This window comes from Ciconia boyciana, chromosome 19, assembly GCF_034638445.1.
Source record: "Ciconia boyciana chromosome 19, ASM3463844v1, whole genome shotgun sequence".
NCBI classification, from domain to species: Eukaryota; Metazoa; Chordata; class Aves; order Ciconiiformes; family Ciconiidae; genus Ciconia; species Ciconia boyciana.
Window position 1 is genome coordinate 7,175,341 of NC_132952.1, and position 17,505 is coordinate 7,192,845.

Below are 17,505 nucleotides of genomic sequence, written 5' to 3' on the forward strand. Positions count from 1 at the left end.
TACATGTTAACACATTCTGACTTCAGAAAAAACTGTAGCCATGTAACTAACACTCCAATCTTGAAAACTGAGGGAGAAAACTTGCATGGAATCAGTGCTTCCGTGTTCTACACACAGGCTTCAGATTCATTGAGTTTGGGAATCTACACTATCAACATGTTTTCCTTTTTCCTAATTTTAGAACAGGAATTCAAGTTCTAAGATGTCCAAAAACCCAGAATGAATGTCCACACTGAAATACAATGGAAATGAAAATGAAACACAGCGAAGATATCAATAATGGAAGGGGTAGCATTAGGAAGATTGTTACTCTAAATCAACACCACCTCAATCCCCCACCCAGCAATCATGTTTGAAACACGATGCACTTAATTCATTGTTCAGAGCTTTCTTACCTGCTTTTAATGTGTTTAAAGATAGATCAGGGATACTGACATGAAACATCTGTTTAGTCTCCACATTTTCTACGTAATTTTGGATAAAATACTCCAATATGGTATTCAGATTTGTTCTGTGCATCTTCTTCTGACCATTTCCAAGCTGAACAATACAGCACAATCATCGAAGTACTCCAGTCTCTGAATTAAATTTTTTCTCCAGGTTCTATTTTAGAGCTGTCTTGAAACACTTTTGCCAAACAAGAAATTGAATCCCCATCTTTTAAATAAGCTATATGCCAAAGAGATGCCTGAAGCAATTAATTCTACATATCTGTGAGAAATTAGCTTCTTTCACAGGCATAGAAAACTGAGGTACAGAACACTAAAGTTTAACTCAAAGTTACCAATTGTGTTTGTTCTGATTAACTACTAAGCAATTCAGAAACTAAAAGTATAACACATCATGAATTATTTTTCATCTTCATGATGCATACTGTCTTCTTTGTTAAGTACTTGGCTATTTTTCTTTAATGTATTTACCGCGTGCATACACACAAGAGTTCGTGCAGCTCTTTCATAAGGCACAGCTTGTTTACGCAAATTTGGTAAGAAGGTAACTTTAACGACATCAAGCTTCCTTTGAAAATCTCTACCGAGTAGAAAGAGGCTAGCTGTAACTTAGAAACTCCTTAGCTGCAACTTAAAAATTCCTAAGGGGAATTTTTTTTTTTAATCTGTTCCTGCAAGGAAGCAGCAACATATTCTTTTAACTGAAGTTTGAAAATTTGCTACCATCAGCATGCCTTAAAATTCTTGTAAAGAAAAGAGAATGAAAGTAGCTGATACTAGTATAATTTAGTTTCTCTCTAACTGAACATCAGTAGTTAACAGGAAGCGTTTAAGGAAGAGAGACAACTGATAATGAAATTACTCTATCTCCACAGTTACTCAGAATTCATGTGGTACCACAACTATATTTTTCAGGCAAGTAGATGAAGACTGGAATTTTGGCACCAAATTTAGATTTGGATGACAAAAACAAGGACATTAGGAGGAAAAAAGTTATATTAAGTGTTTCTGAATTCTCTTGGTTGCCTGAGTTCTCTTGGAATTAGTGGTTTGTAGTGGTAGGAACAGGAAAAATAAGGGAGTCCTGTGCACTCAACTTTCCAAAGAACAGAGAAGCCACGTGATCTGATTTTGTATCACTAGCACCCACCTGGAATCAGTCCCCCAGTGCATTGCATAAATTTTAGCCAGGTGTCCCCGGAGTGTTCTTCTAGTGCGCATTTGAATTCTCCCCACTGGGTCAATATTAGCTGTGATCTGAAATAGGAATGGTGTCATACACTGAATTTTTCACTTCATAGTTCCAAAAGTAACGCATCATACACAATTACATTTAAATGAGCATTCCAATGCAGACCAAAGTCCCACATTTTGAATATTGACTGAGTTTTTAAATATTGCCTAATCAAAAGTTACATCATTTTATGTAGCACGTCTTTATCAAATGAAGAAAGTAGCCTCTCTATTGCATTTATAAAGTCTCAGAAATTACTTTGTTTAGGTCATATCTTCTTAGACTTCTAGGATTTCAGACATTTGATCTTGGTTTTCTACTCCTGTATAGATAAATGTGGTAGTCTAACTTTTTTTTTCCAGAATGGTGGGTGTGGGGAGGTATATCAGGCTTTAAACATGTCTCCACTTTTAAAGGATGAATTAATAACTTTCTTTCAGATCCAAATGGCTTCCCCTTCCAATTATAGGACTAGTAAATTCATAGTATTCCTGATTTATTTAACTTCTTGAAGATAAAAGTAGTCTCTGGAATAAGTGAATAGCAAAGTGAGGAAGTAATCAGTTTAGTTGTCCTTAAACTGTTAAATTTAATATAAGTAATTCCTCCAGTCTGGAGGGAAGTACCAGTTTAAAAACAAAACAAAACAGCCCAACACATTTCCAGTACTGTAAGTAGCACACATCACAACAAATCCAAGAGTTTGTAAGTTTGTTTTATGGATAATATCTGCATACTTCTCATGTCTCCATATTACAAAACTCTTTAGCAAGTGCACTTGAGCAAAGATCTTTGCTTCTTTTCAAAAGCTATCAACACAGCTTCGGACTTAGATGAACAGATAAGAATGTTTCCCTGACACAAAATTCCTTTCATGGTGGACAGCTCTCATATTAACTAATACTGAAGCTTTTTTTTTTCCCCTGTTTTTTTTCTTTTTCCATCTTTCACCCTGGAAAACACTCAACATTGTGCCTCACCTAAAATGACATCACAAGATACGTACACTCACATAAATATTGGTATTACCTTTTTTACTTGATATTTTAGTGACATTTTAAATTAATAAACTGACATCAATCACTTCTGTAACAACTGTCTTAAATCAGACACACAGGCTTAACAGTCAACATTCAAGCAAATGGACCGAAGTAAATGACAAGAGTAAACCAATTCACAGTATATCTAGGGAAAAAAAAAAGCAAAGGCTAGCCCCCTCTTCCAATGCCATAATAATCTGTTTAAGTCTAAATTCCTACCAGTTTTCTAGAAATAAACCACCATATCTCCATGAGATGTACTAGAGAGTACAGATTTCCCTTTCCCCAAGTTAATATTGACTGAAGCCAAGCCAATAGGATCAAAATGTGACAGTACAGCAAGATGCAAAGGTACTAGCTCAGGTTCAGAAGCAGTTCAGACATAAGTGCAGCATCATGTGGAAATTAATAAGTAGGTTAACCTCAGCAGGTCTTATGGTTCAGATTATCACTGTAACACAACTGTACTACTACCATATCTGTAGCAGAACACTGGGGCTCCCCTGCATTATTTTCCATTGAGCAGTAGAGATGTGCCTCGAGTTACTTCTTGAAGAAACTACTGCTCAAGGCTACCACTCTCGGAAACTGGACAAATATAAACAATGTACTTATTTCTGGAAGAAACCACCTAAAGGCAAAAGTAAAAAATTGATAAAGGACGCAAAAAAAAGACTCAGTTGCACTTACCTTCTTACGCCACATTTTCTTTTTGTAAAGGACACAAATTTTCATAATTAATGTTAAACTCTTAAATGCTTACCTGAGCCAGGGTGGCATCCGCACATGCTTTCCTAGCATCCTGCAACAGAAGAAAGTTAGAGAAATCAGAAGAAGTTCTGTACATTTCTTTATCTCTGTTTTGTCAAGTTGATCAAGCACCCTCAAAACAAGGTTCAGAAGCATTTCTGCTTGTCATCCAGAGAGGACCCATCCTAACTGCAGCATGAATATAACATGCTGTCTGCTGTCAAAATACATTAAGCATTTAACTTCGAAATTTTCTTCTTCTTTTGAGAGAAAGGTAACATGATTTTCAACACAAAGACAGTCAAGCAATGGAACTGCTTGTCTAGACAGGCTGTGCAGTCTCCATCCTTGGAGGTTTTCAAGACCTAACCAGACAAAGCCCTGAATAACCTTATAGATGACCTTATTTTAAGCAGGAGGTTGCTTAATATTGGTTATGGTCTGGCTCAGAAAAACTTCAGTAAACATTTTGATCTAATCCATTTTGTGCATTATTTGTGTAACTATTATTTTCTAAGCAATATTAAAAACCAAAAAGTAATTTCCTACAGCAGTTACATGTGCTTGCCCTTTCTAAATATCCATGACACTAACTTTAACATTGTAAAAACATTTAACTTAATGCATCATTTCTGTCCATCTCTGTTCTCCTCAAGACACACAAATGACCATCCATCTGCCCTGTGGCTTCAAGATCCACTGATGCAATACATACTCTGATTTGGTTTTTCAGTTGCTCAGCCTCCTGGCGTAACTGGTCAAGCTCACTCATTTTCCTGTGCTAAAGGTGTGCTTCACTGCCACCTCTGAAACAACCAGAAATCTGAAAAACAGGCGATAATAATGAGAATTAGTAGAAGTCATAGCTTGAAATTACTGGAGTACACAAGTCCTTTCAACTGTCTCAAATAGCGCTTGAAAAAAAGGGCAGACTGGTTTATAAGTACCGGAATACAGGTGAAAGTATTTCTCTGAAATCTCTTCAGAATAAGGTGTTACCACACACAAGTGTGCCTAGCTTTTTTCCAGACACAGTAAATAAAATATAATTTGGACTTATTCCTTTCCTCCAGGCCTCTGATTTTGCATTTTTTTCATTAGTGTTTTTCTGATTCAGTTTTGTAGAAACTCAAATTTCCCAAGAGTGAACGAGCAGATAACACTAAATGTTAGACATGAAAGTCAGAACTTCTCTGTAGGTCTTAAGAATAGAGTAAGGAATCTTCCTATCAAAGAATAAGCACCTCAAGTATTTACAGATTGACACAAGCACTTGCAAAATGCTGTAAAAAGACCTATTATGAACACTATCTGTAACACAGCAGTTATGAGAAATGTTCTGATATCTGGATAAAAGGAGATCACTCACAAATGTTGTTAAGGTTTTTACTTGTTAATTGCAAAAATGTCTCCCTGAGATTTCCAGAATGGAATCTAACATTAACATGTCGTCAAAACAAAATTAGTATTTTTTGAATGTTAGGTTGAGGGGAGGAGTCTGAGAAACCACTGCTAACAGACCTTTTCCCCCTCTAAGACTCTATTTTCCTAGCATCAATAAGCACCAAATTACTAACATATATCCCTCTGTCTGCTGTACTCTGCAGCCAGCAAGAGAGAGGCTCAATAAAACATAACTATCACTGAACACCCTCAACTATTGCCTATAGAGTTCCTCAACTATTGAACTGTTTTCCAATATAATAAGCATATAGATATTCTCCATTAAGCATACAACTTATCTTTCAAAGCCACTGTTCCAGAAAGATATTGTTGGCATTTTCACTAGCATTCGATACCTAAAACTCATCTGTTCTTAAACTTTGTTTTAAAATCTCTGCAGCTTGATACCAATATAAGATGCTGAAGAAACGTGCTGGTGAAGTTTATCTTTTATTGCAGAACAAGATAATTGGTTCCATTTTCAAATGCTACAAAGAGCACCTGGAGTTTATAAACAAACACTGGTAGTGTGTTTTTAGAACATTTTATTGGCCAGAATTGACCCTCTATTATTAAACAAAGCAAACGCTTTGCTAGCAGCTTTACACATTAGTCTATTAAGATTTAATCAGCTTATTTATCTTTGCAAGCATGTGGGTTTTTTTTTTTCCCTAAAGCCCTTCCCAAGGAGAAAGATGAGGATAACTTCCAGATTTTTATCCAGTCACAGTAACAGAGAACATATTGTGAAGGCAAATTAAAGCAGTAGAGCAAACATCACTGTCGAAAGAAAAGATGTTTCAAAAGAGTTATTAAGACTTTAACCTTCCCTAAATATTGCTATCCCATATAGCCAGACTTATCTCAGAGCTCTCTTCATAGTAGCTAGCATTCCAAACTGAGGACCTCAAGGAACAAACATCAGATCTTGTCATACCATCATTTACAAATTTATACTCTCCTCTGAAACCCAAAATATTTTAGAAAAGGAATTTTAGTTAGTTTCTGTCTCAAAAGACTCCATTCACACAACTTCAAAGCCCTTTCACTTTATTGTGAAACTAGGTCTCTTCTTTCTCTCTTCTGGTGCCAGGGTTATCTTTAAGCCCCTTTAAGATTGCTTGTTCAGCTTAGTCCAAAATCCAGTTAAGACAAAACCCATCAAGAGTGTTTTTTTATCCTATAACCACCTTCTTTCCTTTTGAAAGCTCTTTTGTTTCTCAAGATGTTTTGTTCATTCTACATGTAAGACAAAACACTCTGCGGTTGGGTCTCTCCAGTTTTTAGCATGCAGTCATCACTGTCTACAGCTCCCGTGTAGTTCATGCACATTGTGAAATAGTACGCGCTACTCTTGTCATAAAGGAATTAAGAAACTCTAAAGACTGTTCTTAAGAATAAAGTGCAAATTTTCAGATCTTTTAGCTTTTTGATATCCAGTTCTATTTCTGCCATTCTCTAAGTTAATATATAAGCCCATTTCCCACTAAGCAAATATCAACCTCTCCAGGCAGAGTACAAAGAATTTAGAGATGGTATCATTCCTATTTCAGAGAAAGAAATTACGATCCAAAACTTAAGTGTTCTGCTCAAGGTCACAGCAACTCAACAACGGGATTAAGATAAAGATTTAGGACACCAGAATTCCAGCTGCAGAGTTACAGGTACCTGCGCTGAAGATTTACATGCAACTTTATTTAAAAATACAATAGGATGAATAATCTAATGTCAGTCAAAGCACATACGTTCTCCTGTAACATACAGTTTAAAATAGTGCCGATGTATTTCTGCCAGAATTTGTGCACTATGCAATAGAATGCTCTCACATTTAAATGAAACAAAACTTCTTTGTATGGAACAGGAAGAGGCCTAAGGAGATGAACGCTAATCCTAAGAAAAAAGTCATCTTGAGAAAGTCGACTCCACAGAAAGTGAACCCTGTAGTTTCATTCTGGATTATTTGCATACACAGAGTTTAAAACAAATCATACAAGCTTATTTAATGCTTGTGCCTTATTGCTTAATATAGCATGCACCGAAGGGTACTACTGCAAATGATAAAGCCAGACAAAGCAGCCCAATAGTGTCGAGTGTATTCTGCAGTAACACAGAAGCAGTAACGTAGATACAGCCACATAAGAAGCTGAAAGGACATAAGTCACATTCCTCGGTTGATGGGATATCATAGCTTAACTAGCATGTACACATATGTCTTCACACAAATAAAACCTCCGTTACACTTATGTATATTTGTTACACAAGATAGGTTCTATTCCCAACTCTCACATGAAATTCAAGATAGTACTCTGCCTCAGCACTTGGCCTCCGTTCTCTTCCGAGTTCCACTTTATGCAAGGGCAGAACAACCCAAACTCCTTCACAATCTGTAAGCATTAACTAAACACACTAACTGAACCCAAACTTCAGAGTCATTTAATAAATGCATTTTATCATACAGTTAGTCAGACATGCATATACGTAATCTGCCCTACCTACTGTGCAGCTTAGCTCCTAAAATGCTTTATTTGTGAACTCCACATCAAGACAGTCACTTATTAATGTTTTAAGGAAAGCTTCCTTTTAATGAACAACTCCAAAATGGTTTACCAACACTACAGAAACGTTTACACCTACATGCAAGATACCGTCTCCGTTATCACAGGCAGCAAGGAGTTCAAGGAACTTAACAACTACTATTGTTAAAGCAGCTTCTATGGATCTTGACCTTCAGTCACTTGCTAGGTAGGACTCATGTTTCAATATTCGCTACATGACAATTAGTAGCTGAATGCATACAACCCTTGATGTCTTTCCCATCTGTAATATCATATATCCCTATGATAAATTCATATCTTGAAGTTAGACATACTTTTAGAGTTACAAGTTAGCCCCTATGCATTCCAAGCAACTCCAAACTCTGAACTGCATTTCTGACAGCATCCGTAGGAATGGTTTAAACCAGATTTCGACATTCCCTTTATAGTCTTTGTTGATGTTGTTTCAACATCAACAGGAAGTTCTAATTCCTGCCAACATGACTGAACTCACTAACACTCAGGAAACAAAAGTCGTAATGAAGCCACGGGCATTAAAATATAGGAGTTCTTTGAAGGAGACTGTAAAATTTATGGGACAACCAGCCAACCAGCTTGGCTATTCCCCTATTTCTTTTACACTAAGGCTTAGGCAATTAAATTTATGGCAGACATATGAGATCCATGGGGGGAAAAAAAAAAGGGTTCCATCCTCTTGTGTACTTTTCAGTCATACTGTAAATCAGCAGAGCTTACTAGTATCTAGCATTTAAAAAAATATATATCTTTAAAAGAGCAAGAACAACAGGTAAGGTCAGGAAAATATATGGGAAAACAAATATTTTCATCTATTCTCACTCTTGATACATGGTAAATTTTTATACAGATTTATTCATATTACAGACACAGAAGTAACAAGCAGAGACTGTTCAATATATGATCTATGCTCATCGCAAACTAGCACAATTGAATATCATTAAATAATATATTCTTGTTACCAGTTTAACCCCATTTTGAAAGGAGGTTTCTAGGAGAAACTGTAAGCTTGATATGGATGATGCTTCTATTTCTGGGGTTTTGAAAGAAGTTACTAAATTTCTAAATCAAGCAAACCTCATGCAAAAAGTCACTACTCAAGTTCCACACTCCTTTTTTCCAAATTATTACCACAGCTGTGAAGAAATAGGTAGCACCCAAACTCATGCTTACCTCACTTTCTTTTGAATATGTTACTGTGTTCTTCAAGGCAGGCTTCTCAAGAATAACACATTCACTTTGCTGAACTCACTCAAGACCTTTCCAGAGGCTGAAGTGCTTAAGTGTCTCTGCTCTAAGCCTATTTCCCCCTAATCTTGTTGACAAGTATACCTTGTAGATAATTCTCTTCTTGCTAGGGACAACAATATGCATACTTGCAGGGTAGTTTACTATTCTTTACTACTCCAAATGACCCAAGTCTCTAATCTCTTCTTATAAATTACCCACAGAAGAGTCACTTTGTTCCTCTGTTTCCCACACAGGAAAATCAAGTATTGAGTTCACCTAATTTGTTACTTTCCGTATATGATAAAACTTCACGATTCAACTATGTCAAAGGGATTTATCATGTCACTCAAGTAACAACTTCTGGGTTTGTTTTTCTCTAAGCTACATGAGTTATATTCATATGTAAGAGGAAAGTTATATATGTCCAGGCAGTCAATTACATGTTGAAAAACTCTGCACAGAACCTTTGAACTGAATAAAAAGCCTCATGAAATCTACAAAACTTCCACATACTTCCTGCAAATGGAGATACACTTAGGATCCCAGTATAATAATTCTAATTCAAAGGTAAAGCTCACTACTCAGAAAACAGTAACAGAACAATTCAAAGGCTAAGGAAGAACTCAAATTCACTCATTTCATTGTTACAACTTTCATGTCCTTTCCAGAGCTCAAGCTGTTTCAGCAACTGGACTTAATTAGATAAACCAAGGTATCATTAATACCAGCACATTTATATGTAGACTGATGCTTGCCTACATTATAAGAGAAATGGGAAGAACTGAATACAACTCATCCAAACATACATTCTTGGGTTAAATATGATTCCTCTCTAAAACTACCTGGTAACAGCAATGAGGCAATGCTTACTAAACACTTTGTTATTTCATTTTCTCACACCATTCCTATAAAAAAAAAAAAGAATAAAAAAGGATGGAGTCTTCCATCCCCTCCTAAATAGCCTGTCCTGTGAATAATCTCTACAGATTAAAAGAAAAGAACACAGATTTGAAATCACAGCTATCATTAGTCAGATATTTAGAACTTCTGTCCCTTGATGGCCAAACTTTTTTTGCTACAAGGTATTTTTACTACACATTACTACTACCAAAAAGTAAAAGTAATCCCACCAAGCCATTTGTTGATGCAAAGTCTGGTAACACAGAGGGTTTAAATTTACATTGTTAGAGTATTACTCAGGCACAGTGATTTCATAAGAAGGTTAGCCAAATCACCTTTCTCCCAAATGAATAGGCCGTCTGATACTTGTTCCCTCAACATCTTTCCTGCTAATACGCATCACTCCAATGTGTACGAAACAGCCAGAAGAAAAGCAAACCACATCATTTGCAAAAACAGAGCCAAAACTTTACAGCCTTAATAAGTTCATGTTATGCCTACCAGACAGTCTCATAGCAGGTCATCTGATTAAATGAAGCTGTGCTAATCTATTAGATACCACAAATCCTATTAGCAACATGCACAGCAGCTTGTACATTTTCACAATGACAAAGGAATTATACACAATGCACTGTTAGTTCCAATGTTTTAACATCATACTGGCTTTGAAAATCTGAGGGTTTTTTTGTTATTTAATCGGAAGTATAAATTGATTCCTATTTGACTTTTATTCAATAGAAAACACAGTAAGATCAGAATTGCTTGTGGAACAAATTTGGGGTGTTCACTCTCCCATTTATGTGATCCAAAATAGAAGACAAAAATATTCAGGGGTGACTTCTGGTCCTGAAGTACCCACATCTCCAGATATGGTGATCACAAAAAAAAAAAAAGGAGTATAGATAATTTTAGAAGTTAGAAATCATAGAAAAGGTATACAGGAACACAACATAAGAAATGTACAGAATCACACAAGCTTCTGTGAAAGAAGCTTTATTTGAAGGGGGAAAAAAAAAAACCACAAACTATAGAACATGCACTGAATAGCTCAAAGACATTGGCTTAATATCCAGCACTGGTTAAAAAAAACCTAAAAGGCTATACAGAAAATAGGACGGAAAATACTGAAAATATCATAATGCCACTGAGTAAAAGCAATGGTTTGTCTACACTGGGAACACTGTGTAAAGTTTCAGTTCCTGCTCCTTCAAAAAAGATCACTGGAGGTGTCTAAGGTTGACCAAGGTAACTAATTACAGAACACCTCAGAAGACAGGTTTAGAGAAAGAGATGGGGGCTAGCTTGCTGCTTGCATTTTGAAAGACAGGTAAATATCTAGTAATTGAAAGTAACAAATTTAACTGAGGAAATATTTTCTACGTAACACATGGCTAACTAGTAATGTTCCTCACAGACTAAGGGGCTTCACAAGAGGCAGGAACATTTGAAGTTATAGTTTGGAAGGAAATGAAGGTTCACTGTTCCAAGAATATTAGTAATAATTGCGATTACACAGAATATAAACTCTGAAACTTTTAGGTTCTGTTTAAATAATACTGACACACTGAAAAGAACATTCTGACAAGAGCCACTTTGCCGAAAAGAAATTTGGCCTTCTTTTGTCAAACATGGCGGATAAGTAATTTTTCATTCATGAGAGAATAACTATTCTCATAATTTTATTTATTACAGTTCCCTGCCCCACTGAGATGAAACAGTTTCATCTATGGTCTCCCTCTGCTTTGCCAGATCCATTTCTGAAATAAGGCAGGCACACTAACATCTATTATTTAGCAGGTTTCCTGGCCATTTTAAAATCCTTCCTGTTGACATAAGAATACACATGCTAAAGTAGAAAACAGGTACTTTAGGCTTGCACAGATTAACAGCTAAAAACCTGAAGTTAGCCACTTTTTAAAAATAGTATGAGTTTCTCAAGCACTAGAAAAAAAGAAATTACCTTATTTCTCTACTTACATTTTCTCTCACTACAGTAGAAAGCCAACTTCTGCTGTCAAACATGTAAATTCTGAAAAAAAAAAAACAACACAACAAAACAAAAACCAGAATTAGTACAATTATCAAGAAGTAGCACCAATTTCTTAACAAATCTAGCAGAAATTAAAATACTATCAAAGCACAGACTATTTTTTTGTTAGTGAACTTAAACAGCCGGCTTGTCTTCATGAAGGAAATGGGCATTGCTTTAATAATACTAACATAACCAAAAGACTTGCTCATGTCAAGAAGCTTTTAACATTATTTTTCCAAGAAACCTCTTGGAATCCTCAGATAGTTAATTCTTCTCCCCTAGTGATACAGAAGTCCATACTATTAGAGAGTTTAGGATCGTGACAAAATGTTGTCTCACTCATACAAGACTGATATTTTCACTGCACTACAAAGTGCCCCCCCCAATCTGCATTTTCAAAGCATTGAAATTATTTCTGCTCAATACTGTTCCTGAGATATGCTTGCTTTCTAAGCACAATTAAATATTAAGATATCTATTTTATCTAAAGAAGTTACATAAACCTCCTACTAATGAGCTCAAGTGAGAGCACAACACTCTTCTAGAAGAGTTACAACTTCTAATCACTAGAGATATTAAAAAGTAAAAAAGTAAAAATTGACACATTAAGTAACTCACACACTTGCAGTCTGGAAGACTGTAATGATTTAACATACAAATCAGCTTTGTAGCAAGGTGAAAAAACTTCTTGTAAGAAATTTCAGAACAATTTTTTCCTCTGGCAGCACAAAGTAATAATTATAGTTCATCCCAAGCTTTGAAACATTGACAACCACTTATACATTCAAAACATCTGTGATCTGTCTCTATCACACAGCAAGACAAGGGCTATAGGTGATGTCAATGGACACCTGAGCGTACATCTTCAAACTCGCTGCATCAGGACAGTGGAAGACTATTCTAAGCACAAAGCAAGAATGTACTGAAGCAAAATAATCTTAAATCAGAAAGCCAGTCTACTACTTCATATACTTTAAACTGAAATGCTTACATGTAATTCATCTTTCTGATTTTACAGTTCACTGTTAGCTGGAAAATTTACAAACCACTTCAGTGTCTGGTATGGAGGTTAAGCTACTTAGGATATGGGTCATCCTCATCCAAGCTCATTTACAGATGAACAGTTTAATACTGTGATTATGAAACCATCACAGTGTAAGCAGTTTTGTTTGTTACTGCCAGAACAACACACTTTTAGACATAAAACAGTAACTCACACTTAGAGGCCAAACTCCATCCCCCCAAAAGACAAACACATGACATGACCATTTTAAGTTCTGAAAAAAGATCAACTGTATTCAACTTTCAGAAGTCTTGACAGGAAAATTTGCCCACACTGCAGAGATAATGAAATCTAATGAAATTCTGAAAGAATTACCTGAAATGTAAACAAGTAAAGTTATGCTGGAACACTAACAGCACACAGAATACACAATAGCAAAGGCCAAAACACACACCATTATTGTCCTGTGCTGCACCCTCATTAATGCAGGAGAGGTGTTGCAGATTTCATATGCCTTCTGCAAAAAAGAAAAACAAAAACAAAACAAAAAAGCTACTTTAACCAGCCTGCAAGAAGAGTAAGGAAGCATAACAGCAAACTTTTCCACAAAGTTTAGTTTATTTTTCAAACCAAGTTAAGTTTTCAGTTCAGTATGCTGAAAGCATCCTGTGATGCCTGCAGAATGCAATCCTGGCAACTGAGATATTTTCAATTCTATATTAAAGGTGGAGCTCATTTAAGAAGAAAAGTAGACAAGCTACTTAAGAAAAAAAAAAAGATCTGCATTGCCACAAGCTTCCATTTTTAGCTAAAATGTAGCCTGGTAAAAGCAACATGAAAATTACAGGCCAACTCATTCATCGCACCACAGTACTGGTTCAGCAAAGAAAGAGTTCTTATAACAAGCTTCATACACTCTGCCTTAATCAGCCCTTATAACCCTGCTTATCTGAGAGCTTGAGGTTCTCAACATCAAGAACTGGGCTTTCTAAAACAGGAGAGAACAAAAAGTACCATAGAATACTTTTAAGCATGGTTCAAGTGGTTAAACCTTTACACCAAAGGACCTGGAAGTCAGCCAGCCCTACACATGGTTCGTATACCCAGTGTCCCCATGTTCCCATAGCCTTCTGCTCCAAGTAAAGAACCACAGCAGTTTGGACTAAAAAACAATAGAGTGACTCCAGAAGGCAAAAGCATCATCACTTCTGGGTAAAGCTTCCCTACTACAGGTACTCACTAAATGCTGTCAGCCTAATATTCTTTTTTCTTTAAAGATTTTGAAGTAGTTACACTGAGGTGACAACCCTGCCTAAAAATTCATCTCAACTCCAACACCCACCAGCACACAAGTCTTCATATGAAGAAGACTCTTCTGCAGAAGAGACTACAACTTTTTTCACGAGGTTGGGGAAAGCAGGGAAGAGAAGAGGGAAGAAAGGAAGAAAAGGGACTTTGAACAGTAGGGAAAGCATTCAGAAGTATTTTACTTTAACATCCTAGCAAATCTGAACAACCCTCCAAAATTAAGCAGCTTCCTAAGAAGATGAAATACACGCACTGTAGCCCTCTCCAAAGCCATTAGCTGCATAAACATGTTTTTCTTCTTGACCTATGGATTCAATAAGAGACTTAAACCCAAATATTCTGGATGTTAATTCCACCTGCACACCTTCTTAAGACTGCTTTACACGTACATTCACTAGATGCCAAAGGCCAATATTTGAACTGCAGCAAAAGCATTCCAGCTTCTTAAAACACACCATCAAGTCATACATAACCTGACGTGAGGCCAGGCACGGCATGGCACATCAAACAAGACACCTACCCACCAAGGGTTTAGCTCAGCCCCTGGAACAAGGTTTAACCAGGCTTCCTAAGCAGCTACCCTTGCTGTATGCATGTGGACACAGCACAGGCAACACCAGTTCCTCTTTAGCAGGGGGAGCTACAGCACAGCTGCAGGAGGGGTCCCACCCCAAACCAGTCCCGAGGAGAGGCACACTACTTCATGTTTTGGGGGTCCTGGCTGACTGCAAGCTGAACATGAGCCAACAATGCTTCTTCGTGGCAAAGTCAGCCAACAGCATCCAGCGTTGTATTAGGAAGAGCGTTTGCCAGCAGGACAAGGGAGGTGATCCTTCCCCTCTACTCAGCACTGGTGAGGCCACATCTGGAGTAGTGTGTCCAGTTCTGGGCTCCCCAGTACAAGGACAGACATGGAGCTACTGGAGAGAGTCCAGCAAAGGGCCTTGAAGATGATTAATAGACTGGAGCATCTCTCATATGAGGAGAGGCTGAGAGACACGTTCAGCCTGAAGAAGGCTCAGAGGGGCATTTTATCATTGTGTGCCATCTTCTGTACAGACATGTATTTTGCGTGGCTTTATCACATAGTTTAAAGCAGATCTCAATCAATACTAGTAAAAACTAGTTTCCATGACCATTACACTACTTGAATTTTAAAAATTTCTTGCATAACACAACCTCCTGCAAGAGTGGCACAGAAGGTTGTTTTATCCAAAGCACTCAACCAGAGATGATTTCACGGGGCGGGGGGGGGGGGACAGGACACAAAACAAAAACACCCAAACAACCAAAAACCTACTAGCAAACATCAATATTACTATTAAGGTGAAACAACAGTTTCAAATGAAGTTACTTTGCTGCTCTGGTATATCTTCCTTACCAACATGCACCCCTCTGAACAGGATGCATCCTACACCCAGCAAGGACAGCTGTATGTAGGCAGGCAGTCACTAATTTAGCATGCAGATGCTTCTGTTCAGGTACCCAACACTTATCACCACTATAAAGTATCAACTACATGGTAGAGATAACATCTGTGAAACTGGGAATTGCAAGTCAGTTTATTAAAATTATTTCTTACAGTCTACATAGCTGATTATTAGCACAGAACAGTATCTTGATACCCAAGAGATTACATGACCTTTCCAAATCACTACCAACAACATGAAATTCCAATTATGCCACCAGGCAACAGTAATTAGAAGTATGAAATTTAAAGCTATGCTTCAAGACTATTCTGTATTAAAAAAAAAAACAAAACACCCACACCCCCCAAAAAAAACCCAACTATCCTCAGTTTGATGGCTTGGTCCTAACTATCAACATAAACAGTTCTATCAGACAGCTGGAAATTTGAAGGACATTTTGGTATCTGCATGTGTATGTGCTCCTCCAAGAGTTAAGTCTAGTCCAGACTTTTCTTGTTGAGTACAGATCTGTATTCCAGAAAGCCTAGTCTTTGCTGTCACCTCCTACAAGAGCAGCTTTGAAGGACAGCCTATAGAAGTATGAAAAAAATAATTACAAATTCATAAATCTAAATATGCTCAAGTGAATGGATACAACTCCTTCTCATTTATTTGATGTCTTCTTTCTGGGAATCATCTGCTGGGTCTATAATTTCCAAGGACACAAGCTTTGAAAAGCAAGCAATACCTCACTAACAGATTTGCAAAACAGATTACCCTAGTAGGAACAATGCTAGATTGTACAACTCCTTCGAAAACTTACTGAAAACACTTCTGTAGTCAAAGGCTAGCATGGCTGGACCATTTCTGTGGGAGGTACTGGCTGCTTCTTGTGTTGAAGAACTGCCAAGTTTCCAGGTGAAACAGTCATTGTGCTCAGTAGACATTTTTCCGTATATTAGTGTGAAGTACACACAAAAGAAGCAAATATCAGATCGATAAGTGTTAATGCTCATTATGTAACAGTTACATTAGCTGGTTAAAGAGCTAATTTCTAATTGAAAATTTCCATTTTCAATATCATATGCAAGTACAAAATAATAATTACATAAGCTAAAAATACCTGTAACTGAACAAACTGATTTCACATATGCCTCATTATTACATATAACTCAATTCTTGAATTGCAGGTCCCATTTTAACTAGGCAGCTTTCTACAAGGGTCACCAATGTTAATACTTAACAGATTTTGTGCATTAAAAAACCCCTGCAGAATACCTGGTAATGCAAGATTCTAAAAAATTAGTTTTGTTGTGCTTGCTCTGTCCAAAGACAAGTTTTTCTGGTAAATTAAATCCTTCACCTGTTTCCCATGCACAAGACTTTGAGGAAAATACATTCAAGCTCCGCTCATGACTTAACAGTATGAAGTTGCAGCCCTATTAGGAGCTATGATCTTTAAGATTACAAGTGACATGTCCTTTCCCCCCCCCCCCTCCATTCCTAGTAGTAGAAATCTGGAAGTGCTTTCTTCCTGAAGAAGTTTGTGCAGTTTTTCTATTCTGCTTGACATATCTAGAAGACTGCATTAGGAAAATAAATTTCTCATAGCTGCATAGAACACAGGAAAATTGCTGGCTAAACAATTAAAGTCAGTTCTAGGGTCCTTCCAAAGTTCTGGCTACATTCCTTCATCCTGTAACCTTATTCACACAAAACAGCACATACAACAGGAAAATCCAGGCATAACAGATCTACATGAAACAGCTTCTGACCAGTCAACATGTCCATCCATCAAACTGCCTTCAACTAAGCAGTGAGGACAGCAGTTTTAGCACTTCAGAAACCCACAAAAACCCATCCACCCTAAATAGCTGCTAGTACTCAGAAAAAAGAAAAAAAAAATTAAGCCATTATTTCAGAAAATTCAGGTGAGAAGCCAGATATTAATAAAGCTTAAAAACTTGCAAGACCTTGCAAAGCCAGAATTCAATAAGCCAGTTGCACATTAAAAATCCTAAACTTGAATTACTGTCTCAGAGAAACATTGTATTTTTGTCTCCTCCAAAACTGTTACAGAATAATTCACACAAAAGAAGATCACTTCTCTTTGCAAATTCCTCAATATGCCAGAGGT

The 17,505-nt window shown here is 36.9% G+C and overlaps 1 protein-coding gene across 9 annotated transcripts in view; it reads right to left on the minus strand.

The window, feature by feature from the left end:
- GNB1 (G protein subunit beta 1) overlaps positions 1-17,505 on the minus strand; it is a 45,890-nt gene that overhangs the window by 12,738 nt on the left and 15,647 nt on the right. For 4 of the 9 annotated variants that reach the window (XM_072883704.1, XM_072883694.1, XM_072883702.1 and 1 more), the window contains exons 2-5: positions 11,594-11,645; positions 4,189-4,296; positions 3,487-3,525; positions 1,600-1,706 (exon numbers count right to left, since the gene is read on the minus strand). In XM_072883704.1, the coding sequence (XP_072739805.1) occupies positions 1,600-1,706; positions 3,487-3,525; positions 4,189-4,245 (203 nt within the window). In that variant the 5' untranslated portion in view covers positions 4,246-4,296; positions 11,594-11,645. Of the gene's footprint in view, positions 1-1,599; positions 1,707-3,486; positions 3,526-4,188; positions 4,297-11,593; positions 11,646-13,026; positions 13,169-17,505 lie in introns of all 9 variants that reach the window. The other 5 variants (XM_072883697.1, XM_072883699.1, XM_072883698.1 and 2 more) reach the window with 3 other exon arrangements.